Raw genomic sequence first — 21,440 nt, 5'->3', positions numbered from 1 at the left:
ATAATCCTGTAAATATAGGATACCTCAGCTTAACGCTTCACGTAACATGACCAGCGCACAAGGGCCCGGAGTGAAAAAATGCGTCAATATCGGGATCTCCGACCTTGGAGACACGCGCGGTTTCGACGCTCCCGGAGTAGATGGTAAATCGTATGCCTTGCAACTGAAAAACAACATTTACAAACGCGTTGAAATCCCCTCCGGTGGAACCCTAAGTGATATGATAGATACCACAAGAGCAACAGTAAACACTAAGTACTCCCTTGTCAACACCGGTGATAATAATTGGGTAATATACCCATCGTTCGAAGGTAAACTGTTCGACTTAGACGATGTTGAGAGCACTACCGTCGTCAAAAACAAACCATATATGCTCGTCTTCACCGAAGATGACAAGTGGGTGTTGTTACCCGATAACAAATGGTTTCTCAATATTAAACTCGTCTCCCCTTACGTGTTCACGGATAACAAAGACAACCACCTAAACAAAGTCGTGAACAATGGAACCCTGCTCGTGGCTTACGTCCCAACTCAGAGACGTAGTATAGTCGTCAGCCCAGTCAACACTATAGCAGCCCACATGCTATCGAGTAAACCGGCCATGCAAAACGTGAAATTGCAGTTGGTGTCTGAATTCGAAGGCGTGGTCAAGATACTAGAGGATCTACCGGCAAACTCAACATTGTTCATCAAAGTCTACCTAGGGGAACCATCGGGGAATGACGTCGAGATCGTGAAGGGGATCAAACTCGGGTGGGTGAAACGACACCAGTTTCAAGTTTGCAACGTTTACGTGCGGGTGGGTGTCGACTCCAAGACCAGTCTGCAGGGGGTCAACGTGATCGTGGAAAATAAGATATCACTAATCAATATCTTCCTGCCTGACAACATACACTTCATGGGTATGAAGTTAACCCCTGAATTATTATCAGAAAACCAGTTGGAAATTATATCATAATAATATAATAATGACCAGTCATCATCCCAACACTACGCTTAACGACCTAGGAGACACGGAGGGATTCGATCAGCCTGGTGAGGAAGATGAATTATACATCCTACACTTCAAAGACAACGTGTACAGACGGGTGTCGTTATCAGATTTTAAAGAGCCCAAATGGTTGATCAACTTAACACTCGCCTCACCTTATATAATAATGGACGAAAATGAGTGGGTCACTAAGATTAGGAACAACGGTATCTGGCCCGGGGATTTCATTCCGGAGGAGGGATTAATAATGCCTAAAAAAAATGGGTTAACGGCTTTCTTCGAAGATAAATTAACATTTAGTAATCCTGAAATAATATCCCCCCCTTTCACACTCATCATAGAAGTCTTCTTTACAGATTACCGTGGAACCCCCCCAAAAGTACACCAAATTTTACCCGGGGTTTCAATAAGCTGGTATTACGTACACCAATATTGTCGTATTGTTATACAACAGGATACCACGGGCCCTATAAACCACTTAATAAGCCTCAGTGGGGTTTCTATTAGAATAGGAAATTCTATTAGCCTCTCACCTATTGCCCTGACTAGTGATCTAAAACTTGTAGGCTTCAAATACATTAATAGAGTATTAACTGAAACCCAATTAAAATATCTTTCGTAATATATATTATAGGATGGGTCTGTACCCAGTTGTAGAGGAAGTAGCGAAGACGCTGGAAACCGTAGATGGGTTCCGCTTGAGGCAGTTATGTGATGTGAAACGTCAACTAGAACAAGACCGTGACACACGGAAAGCACTATGTAAAAAGTATAATAGAGCTTTCAATATCGTGGACGGGGCTGACACTACCCTTATGGCAACCAGCATGGGACTAGGGGCGGCAGGCGTTGGGTTGTTAACCACCATCGTGGCTGCACCTATAGTGCTAGGTATTGAAATAACGGCTGGGGTGACAGGGTTGGTAGGGTTGGCGCTTAAGTTAGTATCACGCAGACTTAATCGTAAGGCATTGAAACACGACGAGATCAGGGTTCTGGCCGAAGCAAAGCTGAACACAGTGAGTGAGCGAATTTCCACGGCACTCTCTGACAGTAAGATCTCAGAAGAGGAGTTTAGTTCAATCCTCTCTGAACTCAAAAAATATAACGGAATGAAACAAGATATTCGGTCCAAGTCTCGTAAGTCTGCTATCAGCGAGGACGAGAAAAAAAAGTACATAGCACAGGGAATACAAAAAGCCCAGCAAGCCTTTATTATGAACACCAAAGAGATCGTAGGCGGTTCACATTAAACTGTTTCATTGATATAAACATGACATAGGGGCGATAGCCGTAAGCGAGCCACCGATCCTATATGGTCAATCAAAACTTACAACATAGATAAAGTGGATATGAAAGCCGACGAACCTAACTTGTACTACTTGAGGGATGGGCCGGGTAGGGGTTTTGTAAGAGAAGAATTATTGATCGTACCGTACGGCACAGTATTACCTCCTACCAAGGCACAGTAATTACCGCCAACTTTTTTATAGTAGGGGTAATAGTAGCAAGAGCTAATGGCCCAACCAAAGCCTTATTTAGTAAATAAGGCTTTGTAGAGACATTTTGTGAAAGTGTTTTAGAATCACTATTCCCTATACTACTTCATTACCAATAATCACCACTAAACCACAGTACTGTGGGCTAATAGCAAGAAACAACCATGCAACAAAATAAAACTTCTGAAAACTTATCAACAAATCAGTGAGAAGATACAGGACAATCTAGGCTACAGTACTTGGAAAACAAATATTCTCTGACAGACGTTTTCATGTAAAGGAGGACGCTGTATGAGGAGCTAGTCTAACACGGAACAGGGTTGAGGTCCAGAACATTAGGGTACAGAGTGAGTGAGGATACAGATGACTATCATCTCAAACCATGCAGGATATACCTTGTCTTCCATAGACACACCGAGACTGGCAGTCCTGACGATTGTCAAAGCGGTTTTCATTTCCGCCACACCCACCATAATAAAAGCGAGTGCAAACACCTCTTTCTGAATCATGGTACCACTTGATTTCATAATCTGAGGGATCGTTACTATTGTCACAGCGAGCACTATCTGGTCGTAGGTCACACAGAGCTGACGCTAAAGAAACAATGACACACGGATATAAATACAGCGTTTCATATCATGTCTGGAACAATGTTAAACTGGTGAATGAATGGGCTGTAAATATTTTCACATAGGTAAATAACTATCTCTGTACATAGCTCTCTATCATTTCTGTATTATATTTCTTTCAATATTACTTGTATGTTGTTGTAAATCTATCATACTGTAAATACTTGGGAGATGGTTACCTAAGTTGGATAACTTGTTCCTCAACCATTTCTTCACTGAATAAAATATGTTTAAATCAAATGAGCAAAATATCTAAGGTATAGGGAGAGCATATACTGAGACCTCAAGTACTCAAAGTCTGTTAAGGATAATCCATACTTATTCCATTCTTATTCTTTATTTGGTTCAATTCAAATTATATTGGATCTATAACATAATTTACATGAAGCTTGGCACCCAAGGTTATTCCATATAGTCTTTCACATGCATTGCTGTGACCTTACAAGCCCAGGAACACTATCTGAAGATGTCTAATGATACATCACAAATCCACCATTCAATGCATAGAGATTTTAGTACTTCATAATTGGTACTAAACAACTGATTAGGACAAGTAAATATTTTGTAAGACATCCCCTAAGTTTGCAATTATCCAAGAAAACTGTGAGGGGCACCTGCTCTTTGTTCCCTGAGAACACTGCACTGTATACCCTTCTTGCGTTTAGCCCATGAAGTGACTTAGACTGCGTTTCCCTTCCTACTCTCCAGCTACCATGGCTATGCCAAAATATTGAAACTCTTTCGATTTGAAATATTTAACCCAAGTGCTCGCCACCATATGCTCCAAACATATGTGAAAGGTTACATTACCTTTGACTCTGGGTGAAGGAGTTGTTGTGGTTGTGCGTACAGGCGGAGCTGCGGTTCTAGTTCTCTCCACACAGACTGCCTTGCACTCCAACTCTGTCCTGAACCTGTTGCCATTGCCAGCACAGCCCGTGTAGATGAACCTATGACATTTTGATCTGTCAGAGTCATAGTACCACAGGATTTCATAGCCGTCACAGGTACCCCCTGCGCGAGGGAGGATGCAGACGTCACTGCCCTTGTTGGTGTCTGGTCTGTTGGATCTGCATCTTCGTTCACAGCTCTCCTTGGATTCGAAGTTATTGGGGTTACCTGAGCAGCCTCCATAAGTGAACTCTCGACACTCATTAGTGGAACTGTCATAGGCCCATCGTGTAATCAGTGCTCTACATGGTCCTGTTTCAGAGGGGAGTATGCAGATGTCTGAAAACAAGATTTTTTTTGGAGAAGAGTTGAAGAACACTATAAGTTGTTCACTGGTCGCAAAGGGGCCATGGGCTCATGTACCCTTGAGGTTTGTTCATGTTAAACAAACCTCAAGGGTACATAAGCCCATGGCCCCCTCACAGCCAGTGAACAACGTATGTATCTTACTGAACACTTGAATTTTAATTTTGAACTGTTTGAAGCACTTCTGTTGAATGCGAGGCGAATTGCCATTTTGCTGACGAAACAAGGTAAACAGGTTTAGAGTTATCTCCCTTCCATCGATTCGCAAAACATCAGTAATTTCCGTGCTTGATGCGTGATTCAATGTTATTCAAGGCAGAAAAGTTACTGACTACCTTCATGGTAAGAAAAGTTCAGAATTCCCAGCGCTGTACATTGAAAATGATACATCGCCTGTAAGCAGGGTACACTGAAAATTATAGAATAGCGCTTAACCAATCAGATAGCAACATTCACGTGAAGGTCCAGGGAAACATAAACAACTGTCAAGGGTATATCAACCCACAGGCCCAAAGGGACCAGTGAACAACAATATTTATCTTACCAAACACCTCAATGTTAGTTTTGAACTGTTTGAAGCATGGGTCTTGGATGATAATAAGGAGTACCTGAGTTAGGCAACAGACCAAAACTACTAACACGAAGTACCAAACACATTCCCAAAGGACCGCATTTCCAGCGGGTAACATAGAAAATGTACATTGGTTTGCTCAGATAATCATAAACAATGTTTATGAGTGAGGTAAGATAAATCATGTTGATACTGTCCAATCAGAGTCCTGTATCAAAAATGGCCTCTGCAATACTCAAGCAGCTTAATTGCTTTGGAAATTTAGTTGCAATGTCCTTGAAATGTCTTTAGCAAATGTTCCTGAAACAATTTTAGGGTGTTGCTAAGGATACCCAATGCTGCCAAGAAAGGGTTCATAAATTACCTTGTGATCTGCAAAACGTGTCACACTCCTGCTTGGTGTTGAAGTTGTTCTCATTGCCACGACAGCCTCCATATGAAAACTCCCGACACACACCAGTTTTATAGTCGTAATACCACTTGGGTATACTGCCATAGCACTGGCCTGGCTTCACTTCCTGGAAACATACATCTGGAACAAAGAGGGCAGCATCAATGATACTGTGGTGCACTGTATAGGAGAAAACATGCCTCTGAGGTTTAGGCAGACAATGTAAATAGAGAGGGGTACAGATTTCCCTAACCTAATGGTTTTATTTTGTCTACCAAAACCTGAGGCGAAGTGTTTTCTCTAACATATATACCGTCAGTGATTGATAATTTCAATGTAGATGATCATTTAATGAAGCTACATAACAATAACTGAAGCACAAGTGAAATCAATTTAATGACAGTAACTATTAATAGAAAATTCAAGCCCATTCTTTCACTGGCCATCTGGTAGAGCATCTGCCTTCAAATCTGAAAGTTGCAGTTCCAATCCTAAAATATTTGCACTTTGAACTTAATCTTAAACGATACTTTTCAACTGATTTCAAACACTCATATTTCGTTTGAAAGTTGAAAGACAATTACAAATAGTAAAACCTGGGAAGAGGTCTTACTAACAAAACAAAAACCTCAAATGTGGTAATTCTGGGAAAACATGAAACAACCTAGTATATAGTGAGAAGCACACTTCAGGTTTATAAGAGGGATAAAAGTATACATTGGGCCTTCATAGATACAACAGGGCTATAATGAGTCAGTGGTAAGCAATGTTCATTACATGGGTTACAACAAGGGACTACAACATGTGCTGGGTCAATAGATCACAGTGGGTACAATAGGATTAATATGGTACAATGGGTACAGCAGGTGGACAGGGTACAATGGTACAGCAGAAACACAACAGCTCAGTAGGGAAAGGGGACCATAGCATACAATGGGTCAAAGCGCACAGTAGATACAAGTTGGTCACTGTATGGTTCAGTGGGGTCAAAAGGGTCAGTAAGACACAACAAGGATGAACAGTGGCCACAAAAGAGAGACAAGTGAGTAAAATGGTATAACAAAGCACTTGAAAGCCTTAGAGGTCTAAACCTTTATGGACTGATTCGTGAAACTGACATCAAAAACCTATTGGGGGATTCTCCACAATCTACCAATTTTTCAGTTGGTCTTCTGAATATGAAAAGTATGGCTAACCAGTCTTAGTGAGATTACTGATGTCATTTGATTATGACCTCATGGTTTCTAATGATCTCACAAAGGTCTGCAAAGCACTGTGATGAAATTTCACCAAGTGATATCCCTGTATACGTATTGCTTGATCGCACTCAGTGATTATCCCCTGTTGAAGACAGTTGCACAATAAAAGTATTGTCCTACCTCTAGGTTGTGATGGCCTGGGGGATGGCGTGGTGAAGTAATTGTCAGGGTAGGGAGTGGTTGTAGATGTAGTTGTCCTTGGAGACGCTGTCACACCAAATGAGGCTGGAAATAGATCACTCATGATTAAAATGTTAAAACAACCTCCACCTATGAAGATTGAGAATGATGCCAGTTTAAGTAAGCTGGATTGGTCTAGATCATTATAGTAATGTCCTGAAAGTATGGTTTTACGCCACTTATAACAATATTCCTGCAATACCACGGCAGGGGACACTAGAAATTACTCAAATGGGGAATTAAACCCGGTTTAACCACTAGGCATGTTTACCAACAAATATGAGAAAGCATGTGGTACTGAGAGACAATGAGAGGAATTCTGGAATTCAATTCCACATCTTTGCACAGTTGAATGTCACCACTATGTACATTTCAGGTTCATGGCTTTAAACAGGTGAAGATGAAAGTTTAAAAACTGTAGCAATACAATACAGCTTAAGCAATAATCCTATGTATACATTTCACAGCATTCAATATCAAATTTGACAATGAAATATTATCAGATGTCTGAGGAATATACCATTCAAAATAGGGGATATTCCATTTTGCATGCATGCCACTAGCCTATGCCAATGCATATGGGAGAAACCAATTATATGAAACATTTGCACACGAATGGAATAAATTGCCACATTTTCCCTCAATCTCTTTTCATCATTCATTTCCTCCTTGTCTTCATCATACACATTTTATCAAACTTGTAAATCCAATATTCCTTTCTTTTTTAAATGGCATAGATGAATTTGAATATTTTACATGATTCTTGTGGATGAAGATCCAATGTCACTAAAAGTGTGAATACTGTGAGGGGAGGGAGATGGTTAAACATCAGTGACATGGCTAAAGAAACAGTTGGAAGTCTGGATTTGCCACTTAGAATTTGTTGACAATTTTGTATGACTATGTTCATGACTCAGGATCCACAAAGTAAATTTAAAGGGAAATTCTCGCTACACCACTATTTCTGCCATATGGTAGCAACCATATGGTAAATAACCAAATCTGGACTAGACAATCCAGTGATCAACAGCGTGACCATCAATTGGGATATGATGTCATGTCAAGTCAGCAAGCATGACCATCTGATCCCATTAGTTACCTCTTATGACAAAAGCATGGGTTACTAAAGACCAATTCTGTGTCCGCTCAAGACCAACAAGAGAGGAAACACGCAATCAAAACACAAAGTCACAATATCCAACTGAACAAGTTATACTGACCATCTACAACTTTGACAGCCATGCTTTTGACATCCCCATCTGGCCGACTGCGACAATAGAACATCCCGGAGTCAGACTTTTTAGCATTCTTTATTGTCATCTCACTGACCATCATGTAGCCTTTCAAGGACAGGGTGATGCCCGTTCGTGGACTGGTGCTGGCATTCATAAGGCGTCCATTTTTGAACCACTCAATGAAACGTGAAGAGTCCAAGCTCATTGTTGTAGCATCGCACTTGATACGGATGTGGCGGCCAACTTTCACATAGTCCTGACCCACCATCAGCACTGTCACAAAACACCAGCAAGAGATACAGGAAATGCATTGGTTTCAGCAAGTACATGTACATACTGGCAAACAAGGATAAGTTGGACTGGCACAGAAAAAACACAGGAGATGCACAGCAATGATATAAATTGGTTTGTGAAAGGTCGAGCAAATGGAGGCTTGTGCCCATGCAATGTATGATGATGAAATTGATTCCACACGTAGATGCACACTCCTTGCTGTTGTCAGTGTAGCAACTACACTTGATTGTGGGTGGGCACCTTCACTCACAATGACAGGCGCCAGTGGGCCACACTCATACATGCTAATGTCAGGTCAGTGCTCAACGTATCATTGTTTGCAGGTAGTTCATCTTAAATAATACTTACAACCAAAATATAACAATATACAACCAAATACAAGTAACCATTTCGATCACAAATATGTGGATGAAAATGTTTCACACATGGTTTAGGCATTTAAATTTGGAAAGAGGGAAAATATTCCGAAACTAAATTACATTTAAAGTTTCAGAATTCTTTAGTTTTTTTGTTGAATAAATCCAACCTTTGTACCATTCAGGATGGACACATTAACATGAGCTGTAGCATGTTTGATTGCAATCCCTGTGAGTAAATTTGTTTCTACAAACATAAATACACAAAATCGACTTTTTGTTTGTTTCTATTCATAGTGATATGTTATGATATGCCCTGGTCAGATGTCTCAGACTTCAGATATATGGTATTTTTCCTTGGATCTATGAATATTGAGACAACAGTGCTTGACTGCATATGCTTTCATTTCATCAACACTTAAATTGTTTAAATAATTTTCAGTCCAAGCACAATTTTTCACAGTTTAAATACACTGCCTATTACTATGATTAAAACCTGTTATCTTTTAGGAAATATAAAATACAACTGAAACTGAATATTTGCTTTCAACCAGAATTTAGGTGCCTAAATCTGGAATCCTGCAATTAAAGTCTACATTGCATGATATACTACTAAGTGAAAGAGCTAGCCATGTTTACCAGTGGGTTATCCAGGGTAATAATGTGCTGTGCTATTGATTATTAGCACTATGTGCATACCTAGTGTGGCGTTTAGTGCTTTATGAATGGACACAGAATTATGTTTCATACCTGAGATTTTCATTCTCCTCATTAGGACTGACAATTAAAAGTAATGACTGGTTGCCATCACAATTTTATATGCAATCCAAGTGTTCTAAAGAAAGTCAACCATCACTCACTTGAGCTCTTCTCTGGCTTCACTCCAGGATTTTCTGTAGTTGTCGTTGTTGGAGGTGCAGCAGTTGTTGCAGGTGTTGCCACACTGCCTCCACAGTGTTTTTGACAGTCTCGTTCTGACATGAAGTTGTTATCATTGCCCCCGCAACCACCATAGAGGAAGGCCAGGCAGCGCTGACTGTATGTGTCAAAGTACCAGCGGGTTAGCTCAGCAAAACATGAACCCTTCACCCTGGGTTGCTGACACTTGTTAACTTCAACAGAGGTGGTTTTGCCAGCATCTCTGCAGCGTCCCAAACACTCATCCTCACTGTCAAATCTGTTAAGGCTGCCTTCACAGCCACCGAACCAGAATCTATCACAGCGCTTATTCTCTCTGTCCCAGTACCACTTGACCACAAAGTCCTTGCATCGATTTGAGTCTTTGTCTTGTGTACAAGGGTTAGGTTTACCTGAAAAATTAAATCAACATCGATGCACGCTGCACAAGCAGTAAACAAACAAGGAGACAAAGTCATCAATTTCCCCTGCAATGGTAAAATACTCTTCATGAATATGTCTACTAGCTGTGGAAGGAGAGTATTGAAAATATTTTATTCAGAATTCCAAAACTACCTAAAGGCACCAGTACACCACCAGATCTATCTATGTGCCAAGTTTGGTGAAGAAGTACTGAATGGTTTTGAAGTTCTGCTCCAGAAAAGAGCACTACCACCAAATTCAGTCAAAGTCAAACCTGTTGCCCTGGAAACGCAAAAAATATTTTATTCAGTATTCCAAAACTACCAAGAGGCACCAGTACACCATCAGATCTATGGGCAAGTTTGGTTTAGAAATAGTTAACGATTTTGAAGTTCTGCTCCAGAAAAGACGAATGTGTACAGATGTGCTTACTCTTTGACAGAGTGTATATTAATACTCCCCGCAAAACGTGTTGTGAGGGATAATTATAAATATAAAATGGATATTTATAATGCACTCCAGGCCCTCTGTTGACACAATCTGTAACTGATTTTCTCTCACAGATCCAAAGGGAGTTAAAAGCGTATACTGTCTAAGAAGCCATAGAAGATTACTATCATCTAACCATCTCACCCTACTTGGTACCCATTCAACAGAGGCAAATTTCAAACAAAGTTACTTACTAATATGGATGCCAAGATACATCAATGCGTCAGTACTTTTTCTAAGATGATATAGTATCTAGTTCTGAAAGTATTGGTTTAAATATGTTTATGTATCATTTACATTTTGCAATTGTATGATGCCTTCTTATGTCCTGAAAGTCATAAAGGATTATTTTTCATGAACAAAGATGGGAAATTTTAAATATCTGAGAATAAAAATACTGATCTTTTCATGGACAATTACAAAATATGAAATATTAATGCTAACATATTACTAAATTTACACAATAATGCTGTGAAAATAGGTATTGTGATAAATATCGAATCATGACATGGGTATTGTGACACTCATATTTCATTTAATGAATCTTATGTATCGTGACATCCCTACTTACTAATGAGACATTATATGTCATGTGCTTGTGTGTGGTGCAGGACCAAAAACCCTAGAACCTGTCAGATTCAAGCTGTCAACAAGGTTGCCTACTCAACTGCTCTTCATGACAAGTGTTGTTTAACATGACCTGATTTGTGACTAGCCCACAGTGCTCTTGACTGCAAGCCACCATGTGCCAATAATTTACAAGAAATCACTCTCAGGGGACTATCTGTCCATAAAGAAATGGAGGACACAAAATACAAAATACTGACCTCCAAAGACCTTAGTATTCTCCTCCCCAATGATGACGTCCTCATCACAGCCCTCCTGGTTGTATCCTGTCGCCATGGTAACACCATCAGAGCAGCAGCCATATTGTGTGTTCTCACAAGGTTCTCTACCAGACCCTGCTTCACATCCATACATGTTGGGTCCTGTGCCGACAGAAAGACATTCCTGTCATACACAGTTCAAGTCACACATTATTGTATCTGTACCTGACAACCATGCTTCATATAATGAGTAATTGAGCTCAATTTTATGCCACACTCGGCAACATTCCAGTTATATGGTGGCAGTCTGTAAGTAATCAAGTCTGGACAAGACTAACAATATGAGTATCAATCTGTATATCTGGAATACAAAGACCTGTGTCAACCAAGTCAGCAAGTCTGACCACCTGATCCCATTAGTCACCTCTTACGACAAGCATGAGTTACTGAAGATCAATTCTAACCTGGATCATCACAGGTAGCTTAATATTAAGGTCAATAAAAATAAATTTATTCTGAACTTGAAAAACTAAAAATTTAAGGCATAGTGATGATGACATCTTGTTGACCTTGAGGTAGGGACACACTCATGATGTGCCATGGACTGGTCATCCACATGTCACGTCACATGAACAATACAACCATTTTCAGTCAGTGCATCTTCAGAAAATTGCTGGTTATAGACCAATAAGTGTTCTAGTAACACAACTGAGCATCCAACACATGATTCATTTGGCTTCCATGTCACAGTCAGTCAGACCCATTCTGCTTTGACAGAATCTGTCAAAGGTTCTGAAGGACAATGACAAGTACAAACACCTTTCATCTGGACAGACATACAGTGGAAGCTGTCTAAACTGACACTCACTGGGATTGAAGAAATAATCTGGTTTAGACAATGTGCTGGATTGTAGAGCTGATGATAAATCTATGAGCCATGAACAGGACTGGGATCTTATGCCAGTGTGGACAACTTGCCGGATTGAACAGATGCCGGTTTTGACAGCTTCCACAGTAATGGTTTCTCATCCAAAAGAATGTTTTAGTGACAAAGCAATATACATCATCAGTTTGGGAGTGGAAGTGTTATGGTGGAGGTGGCATCACAACTTGTGGTCAAACACTATTACTCACTGTTAATGTCAGTATGTCTGGCACCATACACTACAGGTTAGACAATGTTTGAGGCAATGTTTCCCCCTTTGTGTAAATGAAGGGACTGGGTAATGCCTATGCTTTCTATTACATTTCTGGAGCAGCAGAATATTCCTGTACTGACAGGAGCAGCTATCTTTCTCCAAAACTCTTCCCCACAAAATTGAGACAGAAGGATAGGAACAGAACTATTCAGTAGAACTAGCTGGTTTGGGCCAATCTTTGACATTTGGATCAAATCTTCCTGGCTGTTTTCAGTCTGGTTGTTGCCAACCGTGCATTAGTCTACATAGTGGTCACACTAGATACTGACAATGTACATTGAGATGTGTCAGGCTGTCTCCTGTTATCAGGAAATGGTGTTGTCACTGTATATGTTATGATAAGACATTAATAAGATGAATGGCAAATTATTGTGTTGTTTTGGTCAATAACATTACTTTTATAGCACTTTATATGAAGCACAGCTATCCTTTCTGTTAACAAAGAATAAATCTGTTTTATATTTTGAGAGGCGCACTTTAATTCTGTATATCTGACTAAATGAGTTTAGTTTTCTGCTAAGTTTAGCAATATTCCAACAACATCATTGCAGGGAACACCAGAAATGGGTTTCACATGCTGTATATTTGAAGATATTAAAAGACTCTTCCAAAGACTGATAGTGCATACCTTGAGCTTCAGTGACTCCATCGTCGCAACATCCATACTGTGATGACTGCAATAGAATAAATCATGATTCAGCTACGGCAATGGGAGAGGTGATGTGAAATGGGATATAATGTTGTGTTCAATATTACTGCACTTTGATTAGCAGCATGTGAGCACATTTAGCTGATTTGTTTATTGTTTATCACCAAACTCAGCAATGCCAGTCAGAACTATAGGACCCTCCATTTCTCCAGGGAACTGGTTCGTTGGTTGGTTGGTTGTTGTATTCCAGTATTCAAGCTTGAGGAAAGCTGTCTGTAAATAATCAAGTCAGGACCAGACAATCCACTGATTCATATCAGAGCACTGATCTGTGCAACTGGGATACAAGTGGAGGTGGCATTACAACTTGTGGAGAACACTGTTACTCACTGTTAATGTCAGTATATCCGTCATACATGTTCACTACAGGTAGACAATGTTTGAGGCAATGTTCCACCCTTTGTGTAAATGAAGGGACTGGGTAATGTCTATACTTTCTAATACACTTCTGGAATAGCAGAATATTCCTTTACTGACAGGAGCAGCTATCTTTCTCCAGAACTCGTCACAACAAACTCAGCTATGTTAGTCAGAACTATATGACCCTCTATTATTATGGTTGGTTTGTTGTTGTTTGACACAGCAGTATTCCAGCTAGAGGAAAGCTGTCTGTAAACTATCAAGCCTGAACCAGACAATCCAGTGATTCACATCAGAGCATCAATCTGGGCATCTGGGATAGGATACAAGACACAAGTCAGCATCATCTGATCCCTTTACCATGGGTTGCTAGGGACCAATTCCAGTCCAGACTTTCATGGGTGAAGTATGTGTGTGGATGTTTGTATTAGTAAGAGACTGACTGTAAGTCAGTATAACGACAATGAGCACACAATTCCTTATTCTATCCCTTCAAATGCATTGCACAAGCACAACGTGTGACATTCTCATGTTAACGTCTGTTGATATGACCCACCCAAAGATCAAACCAGACTTTCTGCTGGGTAGGCAGACACTCTATCCACTGGACCAAACAGACAGTTTTAACCATAATAAAGGGGCATCACATGCAGTTCACCCACTATATCAGCTAACATTACACTGATAGTTTCCCTGATTTACTTGACGATGATGCAGTTATGATGTGAGTTGGTGGCCATTACCTGGCATGAGGCTGGACAGCCTGCGTTGTTCGCCCCACTGGCGGGAGTTCGGCCATCTGGACAGCATCCATAGCGTGATGACTGGCACAGGGATTTTGTTGGGCCATCATCATCTGGAAGACAGAAACATTTTTTACAAGCTTTTCATCCTTCAAAATACCAGATGCAGAGATCTGTACCTTTTCACTGTCAGTATGGCTGCTGGGTTTTAATTAGAAAGGTTGACAGCAAAGTTGTAAATTAAAAATCAAACAGTGAGTGAGTTAGTTTTATGCTGCTTTTAGCAATATTCCAGCAATATCACAACAGGTTTTCATCAAATAAGATTTAAACACTGAAAAATCACACATGCAGAAAGTCTCTATATTGTCATGATACTGCAGTAGAACTCCCAAGCAAACTGAATTCGCTTACATACTGCAGATTAATGTCTGGCATCAATATATAAACACTTTCACAAAATGAAAAGAAAAATCTTGACATTTCTATATATTTTATCACCCATAAAGCCTTTCCTGCATAAAATTCAGTGAAATACTTAACATTTCAAACACTGATTCTTCATGATAAGTTTAAAAAATATTCACCTTCTGAATCAATGTAGGTGGAGTCTGAACATTTCCTTTCACATTCGGCCTTTGAGTGGAATCGGTTGGAATTTCCACGGCAACCACCATAAGTAAACTTCTTGCACTCCCCACTCTGGTGATGGAAGTAGTAACTTGGCTTCCTGGCCTTGCAGGGGCCCTTGGCCTTGGGCAGACGACAGGAGTCTACAAAAATGGTCATTTATCTTTCATGGTCATGTACTTGTCCAAATGAATTCAACTTTCTTCCTCTGATATATCCACATTATCACCAGCACTGCATAGAACTGCAGTTTGAGGTTATTTTGCATGCAGAGTAGTCTGCAGGGATCATGTGGAGATTCAAACCCAGTTCCTCAGTGTGATGAGCAAACGCTTTAACCACCATGCCACCTCATGCCCCCGTTAGTGAACCAAACCTTACAGTAAATCTCTGTATGGAGACAATGCAAGCAAGTTGTTTAATGCTGAACTCAGCAATATTCCAGCTATATTATGATGGCCATGTTGATTATCCAGTCCAGATCAGTCAAGTCAGTGATTGACATCATGAAAATAATCAATGTAAGTCAGTTATGGTGACATGGATCAAAATCAGCAAGTCTGACCACCCAATAACATGAGATCTTGTCAAAAACCACATTTGCCTTTACAATGGACAAGACAAGCTCTGAAGACAGTTGCATGTTGTAGATATGATCACATTTGCCTAACAATTGTAGAAATTCATTCCCAGTATTATTCTGAAGTCAATCTTTAACCCAAATCTTCACAGGTCATTATGGCAAATGCCTCACCTGGAGTTTTCACATGAACACAGGATTTTTCACAGTCACTCTGGTTGTTGAAGCGATTAGCGTTGCCCCCACATCCACCATACCAGAACTGTGAGCATGTGCCCATCGCCATGCTGAAGTACCACTGTGCGGTGTACTCGGAACACTCCCCCTTCTCTTCTGGCAGGCCACAAGACGCTGAAGGAAAAGACGATGCATCAACCAATGTGTCAACAATGATCAGATCCACATGGAATGAATGCCATTTAGAACAAATATTGCCAGTGTAGATGTTTAATGGAGTGACTGGGTGAGTATAGTTCTATCCTGCTATAAGAAATATTCCTGCTATATCACAGCAAGGGACACCAAATATGGCCTTCACACATTGTACCCATGTGAGGAATCAAACCCAAGTCTTCAGCATCATAAGCAGACACTTTAGACAGACACTACCCAAAATGTGTAACCAACAAATGCCTATAGTAAAAAACTGTTCCATGGCAAAAATTCCTCGAGACAACAATGTCATTATAAAGCAACAATTTCACAACAGGGACAGGTATCTGGTTAAACACTGCCAGATGTACATTCCTACACAATGGTCAGGTCTGAGACACAATCAACTAAAGGCCAACTTTAGGACATACCACACTAAACTACAGTCTATACAAACTAACTCCTAGGGATCACTAATTTTAGTTCATTTAACCATAGTTTGTTACACATATTTTTATGTCAAATGAAAACACACAGCAAAGAAAGTTTTGCACATCAGTCAGTTGGTTTGAAAGCATGTTTGTGGACTATAGTTTATGTAACCTCAATGTTCCGTAGTAATATGTGTATGGTGTTTTCGAAAAATATACACTAATGCTAACATCATACTATTGTTGCTGCAGTTGTTCCACTGACAAAGATGAAGCATGGAACAGCTGATGGGATTAACCCTGGTCCTCAGTTAACAGCCAAAGAGGTACTTAATTCATCTTACTCTTGTTCTAATTGACATCTAAAGCAACTCTCAGCGAAATGATAAAAATTCAAGGAATGTGACACCTTCACATTGTAAAAAAAGTGGAAGAAGCATCAATAAAATCTTCACTTTTCATCATACTGCAATTTTGCCATCATTCATAAATGAGGTAAGGGGAGATCCTATGGCATGGGAGTAAAGGGTGAAATTCAAGTAGAGGTATAATGGTGGGACTCAATTTAAGTTTTATGGGTGAAACTCTAGGCAAGAGAGTCACAGGTGAAACTCAAGGTCCTGGGCCTAGATTTTTAAGCTTTCTTAATGCTAAGACAGTCATAAGTTCCACACATTAACGTTACCTTATGATTATCCTTACACATAGGCAGCTTTGAAAACCTAGACCCTGCTCCCAAAGACACTCCGCTCAAGATTCATACTTGCAAGCAAGTGTTTATTTAGCTTAGATACCCAGATAGAGATTTGATGATTTAATCCAAAATTCCCAAGTCAAAACAAGCAACAATGCTGATTAGGGGTCATATGAATTACACAAATTTCTTTAAACAATAGAAAACAATATCATATCAACAAAGTTTTATAATACCATATCAAATAATCTGTAAATTCCCAAAGGTCCCTAATAAAAGACAGTAATGTCTATCACTTGATCACATGAATATCAAAAAGCTCTTAAAACAATGGAAAACAGAATTTTCGATAATACTGTTTTACATATTCCCAAATACCATATGTGAAAGTAACAATAAAAATAATTAGAGGTCATCTGAACACCCAACACATCTGAATCCACATGATGTAACAAGCCTCTGAAGGATGTCAGATGTGTGCAGCATGTCAGTAGTCCTGCAATAGAAATGAGGTGAATCACCTCTCAAACAGTAAAACTCATATTTTGTTTGTGTCTAACCTTTCTCGTACTGTGTATGTGACCCCAAGATATTTGTGGTATCGGCCTCCTGTCTATCTCTCTTACCTCTGTGTACGTAATCAATGCTGGCCACCCTCATTGCCCTTCTACAGGAAGGAAATTATACAACTAGGCCGCATCTCTCAAAATATACATTTACATATCAGACACGCACTGCAAAATGTGTTTGTTATTTCGAGCAGTTCATTTTCGATAAGGTCTCTGATGTTTTCTGAAGTTTACCAAACCGCTAATTTTGTTTATCACATCCGGAAAATTTTACTTGAGGCATCACTTGCTGTTATTCGTTATGAATTTGTTTTTCTTCTTCTTTTCAGGTCTAATCTAACAGCAAAGTAATGTAGAGCTATCAGCTATATTCCTGCTTCACATGCATCTTATCTGGACAACATGAGAGAATTTCATCAACAGTTTGTATTTATCACTGTAAATTAGATAAACGTGCCTGAACATGTTGTAATGACTAAAACTGTTGTAGGGGAACAAACATACCAGGCAAGAGAAAACATATATGTTTGAAACAAAAAAGAAACTATCATGTGATGGGGATGTGTTCATACATCTATCAAAGCTGTGTTTTTCACTATTCAGGGTCCTGTTTCACAATGCTCTCGTAAGCCCAAGATCTTGTAACTTTTCTCATAGCATTCATAACTCACAAACTGTAACACCTACTTACGACAGCTTCAGCGCTACAATAGTTATGTGAAACGTAGCCCAGAATGGAAATGTTTTGTTAACATTTGTAATATTTTGCTTGAATCCAATTATCAAGTTAATAGTTTTGTTAACCAGCAGTTACACTGTCATCTGTGCTAAATACAATATGCACCTGTTTGTATGCAGTTGCGTACATCTGTCTCATACGGCTTGAGAAGCAAGCTCTAATACTGATTAATCTCTCATGGTAGAATTGATGCCAACAAAACAGTATATATTCTTCGCAAAATACTGAAATCAGTATATCACCTGGAAATGTAAATGTCAAATGAAAGCAATGGATATGAAACTCCACTTATATACCGGGTAAAGACACTGGATGATAAGGGCTGTATGGGCAAGGTGCTTGGTGTTTAACAGCTATATCCCCAGGGTATAGAGCATTACAACACCACCTGTTGAGACCCGGAGTGCTGATATTGCCACCAACCCAGTAGATAGCTTGGCAGACCTAACCCACGTTAACAACCTCTAGAGAATTTCTGTTATTCACATCTACTGTAAAAACAACTATTTTTTAAGGGTTCTCATGCCAGTTTTTCCTATCTTTCAAGTTTTGTTATTAACACCCAAGATCTGGATTTGTATTTTAAAATATTTGTTTGTCACTTATGGAAAGCATATCTAATTTTGCACTGGTTTATCTGTTATTTCAAAATGAACAGATTATTATTCTTTCAGCATAACACAGGAATAAAAATAATTATTTCATTTTAACACTGATAAACATGCATGTAAATTATTTAGACTGAGCTAAACTATTAGATTTTTTCTCACACATTACTGTTAAATCTTACATTTATGATTTTTAAAGGAGAACCACAAAAACCAAGATACAGCAAAAAAGGGTGCCAGTAGATTCACAAACTACATGTGTAATTTTAAGCAACCTGCATTGTACTTTCTTTTTTGAACTGTAGAAACAAGTTTCATTTTCTGAAATAACTACAAAAGTAATTCACACCTGAATCAGAGACATATTGAGAAATATTTATTGTATGGTCTCTGACTGAATTAACTATATTGAAAGGCAAAAGAAACAGTGTAATACTGGAAATGACATTAAGTATCAATGGAGCATTTGAACCTGGTTTTTTTTTTCAATACACAGTGGAAGTCAAGTTTGAGGAAAGCATGAAAGGTGGTCATTTCGTCCAATAAGGTTTTTTTGTGTGGTTGAGATGGAGGTTAGGTTTCTGGAAAGGGCAGAGTTTGCACAAATACAACATTGGAATCAAGATGCACATGCATCATGCATGCACTAAGGCATAAACTGACAGCTTGAATGGCAATCATTCACTTGAACACAGCACATATGGCCAGGTTAACAAGAGATGAACAACAACAAGTCACTGAATGTCTACACAATCTCCAGCAATGTTTCTTTTGCTTTTCAGTATATTATGAATCATTTTGACAGGTCTTGACCAATCAGATGACAGCTGTGTTCAACCACTACATGCTCCCTTGCCCAAGGCTACTCAAGTAACAAGAGATAAACACTTCCAATACAGTTATACAACTCCTAAAATACTTCCCCTCTACAGTACAATGTTTAAACACATAATTGATGCCATTAGCTTCCTTACTAACAGGAGCTGCCAGCAGCTATCCTAATATTATAAGCATATCCACTTGAGAGACCTTGGCCTCAAATCTCAGTTGAGAGCTGCCTACAAAAATATATTTCCAAGTCTTTCAATGTGTGGAATCTTAAATGACCTTGACGGGCAGTATCATAACCTTATGGTTAAGTGTTCACCAGTCTCACTGAAAACATAGGTTCCAGTTTAATTTTATACCATTTTCAGCAATATTCCTGCAAAATTTCAGCAGAGGACACCAGAAATAGGCTTCAAACACTGTTCCCATTTGTGGAATCAAACACAGTTCTTCAGCATGATAAGTCAACGCTTATATGGTGGCGGTCTGAATATAACTGAGTCTGGATCAAACAATCAAGAGATTAACAGCATGAACATCGATCTACACAATTTGTCAATCTAGTCAGTGAGCGACAGACCACCCAATCCCATTAGTCCCCCCTTACATCAAAACATAGTTTAGTGAAGATCAATTCTAACCCAGGTCCTCAGGGATATATTTGCTTATGAAAGACTATAAACTACAGTAAACAATTTTTATAATGAACATATTTATAAACAACTAATAGATACAATGGACTGATTTTAGTCATGGACACTTGCTGTAAATTTAAGTTGAAAAATAACAGTAGGGTTGGATCGGGAATATTTGTTTGAGGGTCTGTTGGCAGGTTAGCTTCACATGTGAGCAGTGTTTTGCTTGTAATTACAAGTCATTAGATCGTCTGACTGTTTACCAGGAGCAAAGACCCTGATGTACATGGCTGGTGACTGTCAAAAGAAGTAAATAAACCTGTACAGACAATCTGGCCACACTTGATGAGGAACTTCATGAGGAGCACTGTCTATATCCAGTTCTCAATTCTTATTGTTTATTGTCAGCTTTGTTCTGGATGTTAGTGTTTTCGGCCATATGCAGTGAACCTGACATGATGATGCGCCCACATTTCATATTAATTCATGTGTTTCTGACCCTACAGAATACATTAAAACAAGGAATCAAACAACTGGACAAGGCATCAAACTCAAGTCCAGAATAACTGGACTAATCTAAATTGTTTCGGCTCAAAAATCACAACTAGCTCTGGGCTGAGTTTGGATTTATATTACTTAAATAGACATTTTCTAATGAGGCAACATTACTCCTGATAGTCACTGCATGGCACAACAGAGTAATAGGCTTCGAGCAGTTTATCCTTTTGGGGAATCAAACATGGGTACAAGCGTGACAAGCAAACGCTTTAACCACTAGGCTACCCCATCTCCCTTACTTCTGAAACTACATGTCAGTTACATCAATCTCAAAATGTGCAGAAGTTACTGAGAGTATATCACAACTCATAGGAAAAGGACATCAGAAACTGCAAACAAGCATCCAGAGTTTGCCGTCTGCTGGCTGATATCAGACAAGACAAACTCCTGCAGCAAATGCATGAATTTGGCATTCCTTCAAAACATGCATTTTTTCATGTCCTCAACAAATAACTTTGGCCTTGACGAGAATATAAGACGCTCCAAT

At 39.4% G+C, this 21,440-nt stretch overlaps 1 protein-coding gene across 11 annotated transcripts in view; it reads right to left on the bottom strand.

Annotated features, from left to right (window-relative positions):
* LOC137293771 (papilin-like) overlaps positions 1-21,440 on the bottom strand; it is a 150,831-nt gene that overhangs the window by 21,102 nt on the left and 108,289 nt on the right. For 10 of the 11 annotated variants that reach the window (XM_067824485.1, XM_067824491.1, XM_067824489.1 and 7 more), the window contains 11 exons: positions 15,694-15,870; positions 14,897-15,082; positions 14,310-14,422; positions 13,126-13,171; positions 11,299-11,460; positions 9,523-9,972; positions 7,998-8,285; positions 6,718-6,822; positions 5,312-5,479; positions 3,930-4,349; positions 2,886-3,083 (listed from right to left, as the gene is read on the bottom strand). In XM_067824485.1, coding sequence (XP_067680586.1) covers positions 2,886-3,083; positions 3,930-4,349; positions 5,312-5,479; positions 6,718-6,822; positions 7,998-8,285; positions 9,523-9,972; positions 11,299-11,460; positions 13,126-13,171; positions 14,310-14,422; positions 14,897-15,082; positions 15,694-15,870 — 2,313 coding nt within the window. The remainder of the gene's footprint in view (positions 1-2,885; positions 3,084-3,929; positions 4,350-5,311; positions 5,480-6,717; positions 6,823-7,997; positions 8,286-9,522; positions 9,973-11,298; positions 11,461-13,125; positions 13,172-14,309; positions 14,423-14,896; positions 15,083-15,693; positions 15,871-21,440) is intronic. The other variant, XM_067824488.1, reaches the window with a different exon arrangement.

The sequence above is a fragment of the Haliotis asinina genome, chromosome 8, assembly GCF_037392515.1.
Source record: "Haliotis asinina isolate JCU_RB_2024 chromosome 8, JCU_Hal_asi_v2, whole genome shotgun sequence".
Lineage (NCBI taxonomy): Eukaryota > Metazoa > Mollusca > Gastropoda > Lepetellida > Haliotidae > Haliotis > Haliotis asinina.
This window is presented reverse-complemented; position numbering and strand designations above follow the sequence as displayed.